The following is a 15,616-nucleotide window of genomic DNA, read 5'->3' as shown; positions in this document are numbered from 1 at the left end:
AGGAAGCATGGGTAAATGCCAGCCAAAGCAACTGTCACATATGCATATTCACAGAAGTGATACACAAGGAAAGAAAACAATGTGTGCTTATCATTACAGCATGGAGTGAGAATCCGTTGCGAATGGCCCTCATTAGATGTTTTGATTACGTTAAAGACCATGTGGAAAATAATAATAGGGATTACAATATGCTGTATTAATGCCTTTCACTTTTAAACATTTTCCGTGCCTTGTTCTTTTTAGGACCAATTTAGCTCTGTACCTGTTTGTTTGGTGACATGCTGAAGCAACCAAAGACTACTTTAATCCCCCCAAAACTCTTTCCCTTCTCCTTTCCTGTCTCTCTCACAGACATGGATACCCCCTTGAAGTGGACGCCCAATTCTTTATCCCTCATGTCCATTCCGTTTTTTTTCTCTCTCTTTCTCCATCCCTCTCACATATGCAGACACCACTCTTAAGAAATCCCTCAGCCCCCTCCTCCTTATTCCCCTCCTTTCCTCCCTCCCTCTCTCTGTCACAGCTTCCCACACACCGAGGTGGGGCTTTCACCCTCTCACCCTCTCATCATTCTTATAACTCAGGATAGCGATGGGATTAGCTGTGCTTTACGTGTGCGGAGCCCTGCTGGCCATCTCCATGACCCCTGGGAACTATGCAAACCCCAGCGAGGGAAACTTCCAGTGGGGTACAGAATCTGGGAGCTGCCTAGTAACTCTAAAGCCTGCAGGGAAGTGTGGGGGAGAGGGGATAGAAGAGGAAGCATGCCCCTACCGATTTATCTTGCCTCCGCTGGACATCATGCTGCCCTGGCAGCTCAGGGAGTTGGAGAGGACGGTGAAGGAGGTGCAAAGGCTAAAGGAGACTGTGGAGCAGCTGAAGAGAGCCTGCATGGAGTGCAAGATGAGCCAGAGGGAGAGAGAGAGAGAGAGGCTGGGGGACAGAAAGAGGGAGAAGGAGAAAGAAGAGAAGGAGAAGGTGAGATTGGGAGACCGAGAGAGGGAGAAGGAGAAAGAGGGGGAGAAGAAGTCAGAGAGACAAGGGGGCAGAGAAAGGAAGATGGAGATGGAGAAGGACGGAGTGGAAGAAAGGGCCATGGAGAATGAGAGAAATATTGTAGAGGAGAGAAAGAGAGAACGGGAGAAAGGTTGTGAGAACGAATGGGAAAGGAAAAAGGAGAGTGATAGGGAGGAAAACAGGGAATGGGAGATAGAGAGGGAGAGAAAAATAGAGGATGAGACTAAGAGAGAGGAAGAGGAGGACAGGGAGGCAGAGATGGAGAAAGAGAGCATTTTAGAAGGGGAGAGGGGAAGAGAGGGTGAGATAGACAGGGGGAGTGAAAATGAAAGAGAGAGGTTATGGGAAACAAAGATGCAAACTGAGAAGGAGAGTCAGGGGGATAAGGTAAGGAAGAAGGAGCTGGAGACTGAGAGAAAGCGTGAGGGGGATAGAGAGAAAGAGGAGGAGAGAGGGAGGGGAAATAGAGAAGAGATCCAGAAGAAGGAAGAACATCAGGTGGTGATAGAGAGGGAGAGGAAGATGGAGAAGGAGAGGCAGAGTCAACATCCTTGGCAAGGGAAGGAGATAAAGAATGAGAAAAAGAAAGAGAGTGATCAAGAAAAGAAAGAAAGTGATCAAGAAGAGACCGGGAAGAAGATAGAGAAAGAGGTAGAAAAAACTGTCCAAAGTGTGCAGAGAGACAGCATAGGACCAGTGATGACAGATGATCAGGACACGACCTCACCTAGCCCAAGCACTGGTTTTAAACATGACTCAATCCCCAGACCTGACTCCTCAGGACCAGATCAAAAATCAAACTCCATCCCTAGACCTGCCACCAATCCCAGCCCAAGATCTAGCTCAGACACCAGCCGTGGATATATTTCAAGTCCTTCCTCCAGCTCAACCTCTAGCCCCAGATCTTCCTCCATCTCCAGCACAAGGACAAGCTCAAGCCTTAACACAAGCTCCAGTCAAAGGACCATCTCCTCTTTACCTCACCAGGGAACCACCAGGTCTGACCCCATCACAACCCCAAGTTCAGGCACCAGCTACAGCACTGCCAGAACCAGCCCAAGTATCACAACAAGCACAAACCAAACAACCACCAGCTCATCAAAAAGGACTACTAGCCCAAGAAACAGACTTGTCCAGAAGCACAAGCCCAACCAAGCTAAACAGGCCATCAGACCCAGACTTGAGTCCAGACCACCCAGCCCAACTAGCTCCTCCAGTTCAACGGCCAGCTTCACTAGCCTCAGCTCATGGACCACCACCACCAGCTCCAGCCCTGCATGGACAAGGACAAAAACAACAACAGGACTCAGCACTAAACCTAAACTAAAACCTAAACCAGGCCAAAAGCCTATTCCAGGCCTAAGACCTAAACCTGGACCAAAACAACCAAAGCCTGTCCTGAAGCTCAGACCATCAAGTCCAACTGGCTCCTCCAGCTCCATTCCAGAGGCCAATCCCAGAACTGGTTCTCCTCCAGCCACCACCATTAACCTTAGCCCACAGACCATCAGTTCAAGCATCCAGGCCAGCACTTCCAGCTCAAGTTCAACTCCAGAAACAACAACCACCACAAGCCCCAGCCCAAGGACTGGCTTCACTTCTCTCAGCTTAAGGTCCACTAGTACTAGCTCCAGCCCTGAGAGGACATATGTCCAAAACCCTGAACCCAACACAACGACTACCAGACCTAGGATTAAGCCCCTACCTGGCCTGCAGCCCAGACCTGACCTACAGCCCAAACCCGGCCTAAAACCTGAACTACAGCCCAAACCAGGCCCAAAGCCTATTCCAGGCTTAAGGACTAAACCTAGACCACAATCAAAGCTCATCTTAAAGCCCAGACCACCCAGCCCAACCAGCTTCAATCCAAAGACCAGTAACAGAAATAATGCAACTTTAACCCCCACCACTAGCCTCAGCCCTGGGATCAGAAGCCACAGTCGTCAGACCTTGACGACAAGCCAAAGTAGCACCACACCGGGCCACTCTCCAGGCACCACCCCAAAGATAACTAACCCAAGTTACAAGACCACTAGTTCCGGCCCTGGGGCCAACCTCAGCAGTAGCAGTACCCCAACTCCAGGAACTACTACCTCCGCTAGACCTAGCTCAAAGATCACCCGTCCAAGATCCAGAATTGGGTCCTGGTGGACTCGCAGACCCGGCTTAAAGCCCAAACCAGGCACAATAACAATTCCAGGACCCAGACCCAAACCTGGACCAAAGCTCAAACCTGCCTTTAAGCCCAGACCACCCACTCCAACCAGCTCCTCCAAACCTGGCTCAACTCCAGACACCAACACTAGCCTCACCCCAAAGACCACCAGTCCAAGCTCCAGGACTACCAGCTCCAGCACAGGGATTAGCTTTACCCCCAGTCCAGGCAGTCTCAGCAGAACCACACCAAGTCAATCTCCATCAACCACCACTAGCTCTAGCTCAAAGATCACCAGTTCAAGAATCTGGACAGGCTCTTTCAGCTCAAGCATCATCACACTAAACCAAACCAAAGGTAAGATAAATCAATTTTACTTTACCTGCTATTGTCTGCTATTTAAATGCGTTATGATAATTACATTGCAGTTGATGAATACATACAGTGTAGTTTGAACTTAACGTTCATGTGCACTGTTCCTGTAAAAATACAAATAAACTGAAAGTCAATCTTTCTTAAGGGTTCACAGAATCAAGCCATATCAAAACATATTATGTACCATTTGTTACCAGGTAGGCTATAGTAGATAGCAAATGTGCTGACTTATTAATAGTAAGATAAAACAATGTGTAAACTTTATATGATCAAGCTATAGAAATATGGCGATTAAAAATTCAGAATACTGTCCACGAAAACCCTATTGCTATCCTCAGTGGTTAAGATAAATTATAAAGTTCTATTGACACTCATTGCAAAGGTATTCAATACCTTTTGAATAACAAGGGCTGTTAAATATGATTGGTGTTTTCCTTGTTTACCATTTTGTTCTTTCTACTCCTGGTTGACCCTTCAAAGACCAGTGAAAACATAAAGCAAAAAGGTATACACCTCACACACATGGTTATGGGCTTAAAAAAAAATTGTCAGCTATAGAGTTGAAATGTATTACATTTTGAGTTTGCATTCCAATATTACACTGTATTTACATCACAGAAGACTGAAATATAACAAAACTGTTTGACATAGCATTTTTGTCTGTTAAAAAATAAAAAAAACATTCCACGCATGAGGCCAAATCAGGCACATTCGGTCATTGACTGCAGGAAATGACCGAACATAGGCCTACAGCAAGGCCTATAGTAAGAAAGGCCTACAGTAAGGCCTATAGTAAGAAAGGCCTACAGCAAGGCCTATAGTAAGAAAGGCCTACAGTAAGAACATTTGTGTTACGCACCAAAGCACCTTTTTTCAGAAAGGATGACGGACTACTCTAAGCTTATTTTCTCATTCCAATATCCTTCCACTCAACAGTTACCATGGCACCCAGAGACTGCTCTGACCACATGGCCAAGGGGGAAAGGAACAGTGGGGTCTACCAAGTGACCCCTGACCCTAAGAATGTAACCATCGCAGTGTTCTGTGACATGGAGTCTCATGATGGAGGGTGGACCATCATTCAGCTCCGTCAGGACGGCAGTGTGAACTTCAACAGGACATGGGCTGAATACCGGACGGGCTTCGGTAACATGAGGGCTGGGGAGTTCTGGCTGGGCAATGACCACATCCATCTCCTGACCCGACACAGGGAGATGGTCCTCCGGGTGGAGCTGGAAGACTTTAACAGAGTGAGGGAGTACGCAGAGTACAGGCTCTTCCGTGTGGCTGGCGAACGGCTGCGGTACCGCCTGTCTGTGGGTGGGTACTCGGGCACGGCGGGAGATGCACTTCAATTCAGCAAGAGTTACAACCACAACAACAGGTTCTTTACGACTCCTGACAGGGACTATGACCGCTACCCTTCAGGGAACTGTGGGGCGTACTACGACTCAGGCTGGTGGTTTGATGCCTGCATGGCTGCCAATCTCAATGGGAGATATTATGTGGGAAAGTACAAAGGGGTGAGGAACGGGATCTACTGGGGGACATGGCATAATATATCTACAGAGTACTACCCAACAAATGACAGACAATCTTTCAAGACTGTCAGAATGATGATCAGGCCGAGAGGCTATGCAAAGTGAGCTAGACAGCTGGCTCTTCGTTTGGCGTACTCAGCTGTTGCAATTGTCAAACAGCGGGGCTGGGAAACCCTATAAGGCCTCAGCAATTTTTCAATGGGTCCGCGACATAAACAGGAAACATATGTATTTTTTGGGGAGGAGCACTGTTTATTAATGTGCAAATGCAGACATTCAGATTGTACTGCTGTTTCCCATTTTGGGTGTTTATAGTGGTTGTTATTTAACAAGCAGTTTGAATATATTGTATCTTATGTACTCTTTGAAATATTATATTGGGTCAACCCCTACATCTTCTTGATTTCTTCACACAGTTTTTTTCCCCAATCGCTTTGGTGCTATTTTCTCAAGAATGTGGTACATTTTCTAAAAATTTTGAACAAAACTCCAAACTGCTAATACATATAACACAGCAAGTATTTTATTCCAAACCTTTTATTGTGCATTCATTTTGTTTGGAGACATCTTTCACCACACAACCATTGAGCCAAAATATAAGTTTACAGTGAAATACCATGATAACATTGATTTAATCACCAAAATACAACATAATGATATCTTCTCAATTTAGTTGTTTTAACAACCAGTTAATTAAATAGCAAAATATGCAAGATACATGGTCCAAAATTGCCCTTTGAATGTAATATGCTACAGTACTGTAAATTACAGTACGTTACACTGTTTTAGCAGAAGGTAATACATTTGCACTACCCATCACAATTTACAAAAAATCGAATTGCCATCATTTCTATCCAATGTGTGATCAAAAGTGTGATCAACTTTCAAAATCATTGATGCAAAAAAGAAATATATTGTTCGGATACAATTACAACATAAACTCAGCAAAAAAAGAAACGTCTCTTTTTCAGGACCCTGTCTTTTAAACATAATTCGTAAAAATCCAAATAACTTCACAGATCTTCATTGTAAAGGCTTTAAACACTGTTTCCCATGCTTGTTCAATAAACCATAAACAATTAATGAACATGCACCTGTGGAACGGTCGTTAAGACAAGCAGCTTACAGACGGTAGGTAATTATGGTCACAGTTATGAAAACTTAGGACACTAAAGAGGCCTTTCTACTGACTCTGAAAAACACCAAAAGAAAGATGCCCAGGGTATTGCTCATCTGCGTGAACGTGTCTTGGACATGCTGCAAGGAGACATGAGGACTGCAGATGTGGCCAGGGAAATAAATTGCAATGTCTGTACTGTGAGACGCCTAAGACGGCGATACAGGAAGACAGGACGGAGAGCTGATCGTCTTCGCAGTGGCAGACCACGTGTAACAACACCTGCACAGTATCGGTACATCCGAACATCACACCTGCGGGACAGGTACAGAATGGCAACAACAACTTTCCGAGTTACACCAGGAATGCACAATCCCTCCATCAGTGCTCAGAGAGGGTGGACTGAGGGCTTGTAGGCCTGTTGTAAGGCAGGTCCTCAACAGACATCACCGGCAACATCGTCGCCTATGGGCACAAATCCACCGTCGCTGGACCAGACAGGACTGGCAAAAAGTGCTCTTCACTGACGAGTCACGGTTTTGTCTCACCAGGGGTGATGGTCGGATTCACGTTTATCTTCGAAGGAATGAGCGTTACACGGAGGGTCCGTCATGGTCTGGGGTGGTGTGTCACAGCATCATCGGACTGAGCTTGTCGTCATTGCAGGCAATCTCAACGCTGTGTGTTACAGGGAAGACATCTTCCTCCCTCAGGTGGTACCCTTCCTGCAGGCTCATCCTGACATGCCCTCCAGCATGACAATGCCACCAGCCATACTGCTCATTCTGTGTGTGATATCCTGCAAGACAGGAATGTCAGTGTTCTCTTCTAAGGAAGAGATGCACTGCAGTACTTCATACAGCTGGTGGCCACACCAGATACTGACTGTTACTTTTGATTTTGACCCCCCCTTTGTTCAGGGACACATTATTCAATTTCTGTTAGTCACATGTCTGTGGAACTTGTTCAGTTTATGTCTCAGTTGTTGAATCTTATGTTAATACAAATATTTACACATGTTCAGTTTGCTGAAAATAAACACAGGTGACAGTGAGAGGACGTTTATTTTCTTTGCTGAGTTTAGGTGTACTGTAATCAAATTAAACAAATTCAATTAATTAAATAAAACATGACATTTAACATAGACTAGTTTGCATCAAGGATGTCTTGAACGTTTGGCCAAAGGTTCTCATTGACATCCCAGTAAATGTCATCATTGTTAATCCACATGGGAAAAAACCTTTTGGCTTGGCGAATATAAGCCTGACATACACTACCGGTTAAAAGTTTTAGAACACCTACTCATTCTGGGGTTTTTCTTTATTTTACAATTTTCTACATTGTAGAGTAATAGTAAAGACATCAAAACTATTAAATAACACATATGGAATCATGTAGTAACCAAAAAAAGTGTTAAACAAATCAAAATATATTTTATATTTGAGATTATTCAAATAGCCACCCTTTGCCTTGATGACAGCTTTGCACACTCTTGGCATTCTCTCAACCAGCTTCATGAGGTAGTCACCTGGAATGCATTTCAATTAACTGTTGTGCCTTCGTAAAAGTTCATTTGTGGAATTTCTTTCCTTCTTAATGCATTTGAGCCAATCAGTTGTGTTGTGACAAGGTAGGGGGGTATACAGAAGATAGCCCTGTTTGGTAAAAGACCAAGTCCATATTATATCAAGAACAGCTCAAATAAGCAAAGAGTAACAACAGTCAATCATTACTTTAAGACATGAAGGTCAGTTAATACGAAAAAATGTCAAGAACTGTTTAAGTTTCTTCAAGTGCAGTCGCAAAAACCATCAAGCGCTATGATGAAACTGGCTCTCATGAGGACCGCCACAGGAATGGAAGACCCAGAGTTATCTCTGCTGCAGAGGATCACTTCATTAGAGTTACCAGCCTCAGATATTGCAGCCCAAATAAATACTTCAGAGTTCAAGTAACAGACACATCTCAACATCAACTGTTCAGAGGAAACTGTGAATCAAGCCTTCATGGTCGAATTGCTGCAAAGAAACCACTACTAAAGGACACCAATAAGAAGAAGAGACTTGCTTGGGCCAAGAAACACGAGCAATAGACATTAGACCGGTGGAAATTTGTCCTTTGGTCTGGAGTCCAATTTGTAGATTTTTGGTTGCAACCATTGTGTCTTTGTGAGACGTGGTGTGGGTGAACTGATGATCTCTGCATGTGTATTTTCCATCGTAAAGCATGGAGGAGGTGTTATGGTGTGTGGGTGCTTTTCTGGTGACACGATCTGTGATTTATTTAGAATTCAAGGCACACTTGACCAGCATGGTTACCACAGCGTTACGCCATCCAATCTGGTTTGGGCTTAGTGGGACTATCATTTGTTTTTCAACAGGACAATGACCCAACACACCTCCATGCTGTGTATGGGCTATTTTACCAAGAAGGAGAGTGATGGAGTGCTGCATCAGATGATCTGGTCTGCACAGTCCCCTGTCCTCAATCAAATTGAGATGGTTTGGGATGAGTTGGACTGCAGAGTGAAGGAAAAACAGCCAACAAGTGCTCAGCATATGTGGGAACTCCTTCAAGACTGTTGGAAAAGCATTCCAGGTGAAGCTGGTTGAGAGTGTGCAAAGCTGTCATCAAGGCAAAGGGTGGCTTTTGAAAAATCTAAAATCTCCAATATATTTTGATTTGTTTAACACTTTTCTGGTTACTACATGAGTCCATATGTGTTATTTCATAGTTTTGATGTCTTCACTATTATTCTACTATGTAGAAAATAGTACAAATAAAGAAAAACCCTTGAATGAATAGACGTTCTAAAACTTTTGAACGATAGCGTAGGTCTGGATTGATGTCAATGCATGACTCATCCACAGCATGGAGGAGGGTGGACACATGTGGATGGTGATCATACACCTTCCTCCTGTATCGTAATCATATAGTGTATTTTACTGTATTGTAGTCACTTTAGATAAAAACGTCTGCTACGTAAATGGCATATATTACTGAATTACAGTACTGTATTGGCCAATGCAATTTTAGTAAAGCAGTGTGAAACCCCCCCCCCCCCCACCCCCACACACACAAAAGGAGGCCAGCGATTTTGGATACATGTACTGTATAGGGGAATTTATTACATACAGCACATCTCTGAACTTGTCAATATCTTTTTTTTTTTACCTACAGTGAAGTAAAATCATAATAGTTATCATCATTATAGTACATTACAGTATATCATATCATTACAGTATATATCACAAACATACATTTCCATTATGTAGTTCTCAAAATCTGTTGTAGACAAACCAGTGTAAAATCTATCGGTTTACCAATCGGTTAAGTGATTATCAATTCATAAGAGCAGTCGGATTGAGTAATAGTAAAATGTATTTCATAAAATGAGAAGGCAATCATATCAAAAGTAATGTGAGCATTGCATTATGAAAAGCAATTACTTTATATGAACATGTATTGCAATATGTAACATGTATTACTAGATAAAACATTGATTAAATTGACTAAATTATTTTGTGTGTTGTACTTAGGGAATTTAAAATGTGCTTAGAGTTTAGAAAAAACTGCCTTTTTAAGTATCTGTTTTGACATTTGTACTAAGCGTTGTGAAAATGTACAACATACTTGTGAAAATTGCACAGAAGGGATTGAATTATTTTTTATCAGTGGGTTTTTGGAAAAGCCTACTTTGTTGGTACAATACTGCCACATAGTGTTCTGAAACGAAACACCACTTTTTTATGGATTAAAAAGGAACAATTTTAATCTGTGGAAAAGATGTAGAGTTCCTGAAGTAATATATTATAAGATACCTTATTATCTATGGTATGTAAGGTGAAAGTATTGTTGGAAAGCGGTTTCGTAGAAGTCTTTCGCCTGTGACGAGAAAGGAAAATACTCAGAGGGTGGTCATGTATGGCTCAGCTGTTAAAGAATGACGCTTGCACTGCCAGGGTTGTGGGTTAGATTCCCAGGACCACATCAAATGTATGCATGCATTGCTGTAACTCGCTTTGGATAAAAGTCACTGCTAAATGGCATATATTATTGCAATGAAAAGATGCAGAAAGACTTGTTCATTGTACTGGAATGATTGATGATTGTTGTAATGTTTGTTTTATTCTCAGTCATTTTTACGGGGAGAAAATGTAATGCGGTCAAAAAAACGTAACTTAATTTGCTTTTTTGATGTGTTCAGTCTCTTGACTTTCTATACAAACATGTTTGAACTAAGCCCAGGAAATGAAGTATACCTATTAATCTTCTGATTCAAATACCTACTATACAGTGCGAATATTAGCATGTAAATCTTGGTGGGGCAAAAAAAGAAAATGTGGGATGCATGCCAGCAAAGCTACAGTACACAACACTAAACAAATCATGAATTGCACTATAACGGTGACAAACGGTGCACATAAACTGTTTGGGCCTATATAAAGCTGTCCCAACAGCAGAGTCTCAACAGCAGTAACAACACCTTACCACTGCTACACCTCGCTATCAGCAGAGCCTTGTCTGGCAGCGAAACAGTTCATTCAGCCTCATTTATTGGCTTTTTAAAAACCATAGCTGATATGGCTGACTTGCTTAAACAAATGTGGTTTCTACTGACAATTGAGATGTTCAAACTATGGCATAAGGGGACAGCAAGTATATAAGAGGCAATCTGTCATTTCAATTAAGACATTAATGAGCGAGCTAGGACGGATGTAGTCAATATAACTAAACTATTTGTTCAGCACTTTTGAAATGTACAGTGACAGAATTCAGAACATGGGCCATTCTTACAATGTTCTCCCTGTACACCAAGTCAGAACCATAGGATAAATAAAGGGGTCATATAAGCGGACAAAGAAATCTCTTACAATACTCGATGATTACATCTCTCAAAAACAGGTTGCAGGCTACATGTGCACCACCAAGTCAGAACAGCAGGCGAAATTAAGAGGTGAAAATAGACCAAATTATTATGGCGAGGCACATGGGCTACTAACAACTTACTACACAACATACACTTAGTATTACTTTCTTATCTACAGTATACATATCTCCCTGGCATATTACATCATTTATACAGCAGCATTCAAGACATTGTTGGACTCACCTTGTTGTGCTCACTTGAACAGGAAGGTGGCACTGTCTGTGAATTCTGTCATCATACTTTGTCATCAAAGTCTAGCATTCTCTGGATTTATGGTGTCACGGCTCCTCCTCTGCAGTGCAGGGGCGGTTCCTCCTGCAGGCAGAGGGTCCTTAGTGATTGGAGTCACCTGGGCTCAAAGTATTTAAACTGTTTCACTAATCACTCTTGTCTCTCTCTCTGCTCCTCCAGGTATGATCCTGTTTTGTTTGTTCCTTTGTAGTTGATCCTGTTTTGTTTGTTCCTTTGCATAGTTTTCACTTAGTCATTCACACACAGATTCATGCATCCCTGCACTTTACATACACCTTACATTATGATACTTTCACACCTCATTCCTTTTTCTTTGTTTAAAGTTAATAGTTTTGGTTTACAATAAAGAAACTTTTTGATTGGCCTATAACTGTTGTTCGCGTCCCCTCATTTTTGCCACAGGCTATGAGCCGGCCTGTGACAATGGTGCTTTCAAGACTGGGAACTTGACAGCATCAAAAAAAGTTGAATCATGATGATGTCAGTGATCTTCAGGTCCTAGCTCTAGAAAGAGGCAGAGATTCCGAGTTAGATGAAAGCTCAAAATGTATTTTCCCAGTCATACCTAATTTTTCCCGAGTTCCCAGTTGTCTTGCATTCACTAAAGTCAGATTTTGCAGTTCTGAATTAACAGTTGTTTTGAGTGCATCACAAATCATGCTCCATTGGCAGCATGGCCAATGTTTATCATTTAAACTCGGAAATGAGACCCTTAATCTTATACATGGGACCACACAGCCACTCCACTGAATAGCAGACTAATGGTTGCTTTGCAATGCTTACAGTTAGCCACTGATTCCTCCCAAACCATTCATTGTTGAATTTGCGATTTCCAACTTGTTGTGTAATGGACGATGAGCATTGATACGTTTTATCTGTAATTTCTCTTCATGACAAGCATTAAAAAAGGATTTGCCAGTAGATTGTCACCTTTATTCATGATGATGACTGCTAGCTAAGATTTTCAGTCCAATCAAAGCTACTGTAGATATACTGTGATTTGACTTCATTTTATTTGTGACCAATGACCTTGAGCCTTCTTGGATGGGCACTTCTAATGTAACTCTTTGGCAGCACCCAAGGGGCTAGAATTCTTTTGCTTTACCCTTAGACTTGGCGGTGACGTTGTATCCCCATGAGTGACAGAACACTGAGCCAATCACAGTGCAACGCTCCATATTTTCTGCTGGCTTGCCCCACCACCATTGAAAGCACTGAGCTATGCTGAAACACCTCCATTTTGGAGCTGCCTTGTTCAAGAAAACAAAAGAGAACAACTTTGTACGCGGCTCAATTATATATATATATATTTTGACATTGTTTACAAACTGATTAATGCAATGTATTAATGCAAAACAGGCAAGCTATAAATGTGGCGTTCAGAGCCCCAGCTGCCCTGAACGACGGGTCCCCCCTGCTACTATATATATACACACTTCTCTAAACACTATCACACTATCCAAATGTGTCTCCTCTGTGTGAGAAGCCAAACAGTCTCTACCAAGAGGTCTGGCTGCACCCTATAACCATAGTCCCAAATCCCGCGATTCCCTCTCAATCACAACATTGGTGGCAGCAGTGGGATAATATCTCAGGTCTTCTTTGTTCGTCTTAATTTGGAACTAAGTTAATTAACATTTACAAAGTGAAAGTCTTAGGGCAATGAATCTGCAGTAACGAACAGGTAAAGGAGCCACTGGATGGCAATGTTCACGCCATCCTTCAATTATCTGGGACTACATTTCCAAACACCCAGAGATATTTTAGTGAGCCTCCTGGCCCATTCACTAGACGTTTTTGATAGGACAAGGGCGTATTCATTAGACAATTCTGTTTCAAAATGGTAGCATACTGAACGAAACTGGGAGGGACTTACATGAATGTGTCCAAAAGAAACGTGCAACTGTTTGGACTAATGATTACACCCCAGGGCTAGAAGATTACCTAGTAAAGGAGTTGGAACCTTTTACAGTCTATGGTTGGAACCTGTCCTTGACCAAAATAGTCTTGTCTTTCCGCAGGACGTGGAGCGCATCAAATGGTTTCATATTTCTACTCAACTCCACAGTAAGCACCCCTCGTGCGATGTTTATGTTCAGGATTGTTTATGGTCGGTGACCATGTTGTTCTGCGAACCAATGTGTCGGTCTCTGACTTTTACCTTGGTGGTCCCTGGCAGCATGTCCAAATGTTCTCGACCTCTCCCTGCGCTTCAACCACGAAAGAGGTGAATAAGCACTCGAAGCAGTGGACTCTAGTTGTTAACCCCTTTAGCAAAGTGCGGGTTCAGCGCCAATGTAACATCTCCATACGACGTATAGACCCGCACGCTTTTCCCGAGGCGAACCGGGCCTTCATCACCATTCATGGTACCAGCGCAGATCAGGGCGTCAAAACTAGACAACTTTCAGGTTCTCTACGATGACCAAAACAAGGAACTGTTTATCATGTCCAAGAAAGTCAATGTGACAGTTGAGCTGACAACTCCCATTAAAAGTGGTGAGTGTTTTGGTTTGTGATGTTCAATCATGAGTTTAGAGCCACTGTCTGCATCATGAATCAAAGTAGGCCAATCAGAGAATAGCTCTTAATTGTACTAACTGTACTAGGATCAGACTGTCAGCTGATGCTCATAATTACATCATTGATCTGATGACCCGTAACCAAGCACTTCCCCTAACTCTTATAAAACCAGTGATCAGATAGATATCACATGTCCTACTCTGTGTGTGTGTGTGTCAGACCTTTACATCACCACTCAAGGAGAGGGCAATGTGCGTGTCAAGAAGATGGAGTGTGATACCTGAAGGTTGAAGACAGAGAGTGGAAACTGTGCTGCACGCAGTCAAAATAAATATGAATGGGATTAAAGCTGTACTGTCAAGATAAATATGAATAAGATTATGTGACTAAAACTACAGCCACGTCGTCTTGTTATAATGCCGGAGCCCCTTCTCCCTCTGTGAATGCAAGTATAAGGAGGAGACAGCTGAGCATAAGAAATAATGAATCTTTACACCCAAAGTCAAATGGTTCTGGCCTCATGTAGCTTTCTGTGATGACATGCTTTAACCCCTTACCTATATCCCAAGGCTCTTATAGATGTGAAAAGATTAGATACCAATAAATTCAAAGTTAGAAACTCCTAGCCTATCCGTGGGCAACATACACTACATTGTCAAAAGTATATGGACATTCCAAATTCATGGGCATTAATATAGAGTTGTTCCCCCCTTTGCTGCTATAACAGCCTCCACTCTTCTGGAAAGGTTTTCCACTAGATGTTGGAACATTGCTGGGGGACTTGTTCCATTCAGCCACAAGAGCATTAGTGAGGTCGGACACTGATGTTGGGCGATTAGGCCTGGCTCGCAATCGGCGTTCCAATTCATCCCAAAATTGTTCAATGGGGTTGTGGTCAGAGCTCTGTGCAGGCCAGCCCAGTTTTTCCATACTGATCTCAACAAACCATGGTGATCTTAGGCTTGTGTGCGGTTGCTCGGCCATGGAAACCCATTTCATGAAGCTCCCGACAAACAGTTATTGTGTTGACGTTGCTTCCAGAGGCAGTTTGGCACTCGCTAGTGAGTGTTGCAAACAAGGACAGATGATTTTTACGTACTTCAGCACTCAACAGTCCCGTTCTGTGAGCTTGTGTGGCCTACCACTTCGCGTCTGAGCTGTTGTTGCTCCTAGATGTTTCCACTTCACAATAACAGCACTTACAGTTGACTGGGGCAGCTCTAGCAGGGCAGACATTTGATGAACTGACTTGTTGGACAGGTGGTATCCAATGACGGTTCCACGTTGTAAGTCACATAGCTCTTCAGGAAGGCCATTCTACTGCCAATGTTTGTCTATGGAGATTGCATGGCGGTGTGCTCGATTTTATACACTTGTCAGCAACGGGTGTGGCTGAAATAGCCGAATCCACAAATTTGTAGGGGTGTCAACATACTTTTGTATATATAGTGTACAGTTGAATTCATAAGTTAACATAACTTGTTTTAGCCAAATACATTTATACTCAGTTTTTCGTAATTCCTGACATTTAATCCGAGTAAAAATGTCCTGTGTTAGGTCAGTTGCGATCACCACTTATTTTAAGAATGTGAAATGTCAGAATAATAATAGAGAGAATTATTTATTTAATCTTTTATTTCTTTCATCACATTCCTAGTGGGTCAGAAGTTTACATACACTCAATTAGTATTTGGTAGCATTGCCTT

At 42.7% G+C, this 15,616-nt stretch overlaps 1 protein-coding gene across 1 annotated transcript; it reads left to right on the top strand.

The window, feature by feature from the left end:
* Window positions 1–398: 398 nt before the first annotated feature.
* LOC116356275 (mucin-5AC-like) lies at window positions 399–6,084 on the top strand. The gene is made up of 2 exons (XM_031801107.1): window positions 399–3,529; window positions 4,484–6,084. The coding sequence occupies exons 1-2, from the start codon at window positions 592–594 to the stop codon at window positions 5,191–5,193; spliced, it is 3,648 nt and encodes a 1,215-aa protein (XP_031656967.1). The 5' UTR covers window positions 399–591; the 3' UTR covers window positions 5,194–6,084.
* The last annotated feature ends 9,532 nt before the right edge of the window (window positions 6,085–15,616 follow it).

The sequence above is a fragment of the Oncorhynchus kisutch genome, linkage group LG22 (assembly GCF_002021735.2).
Source record: "Oncorhynchus kisutch isolate 150728-3 linkage group LG22, Okis_V2, whole genome shotgun sequence".
Lineage (NCBI taxonomy): Eukaryota > Metazoa > Chordata > Actinopteri > Salmoniformes > Salmonidae > Oncorhynchus > Oncorhynchus kisutch.
This window is presented reverse-complemented; position numbering and strand designations above follow the sequence as displayed.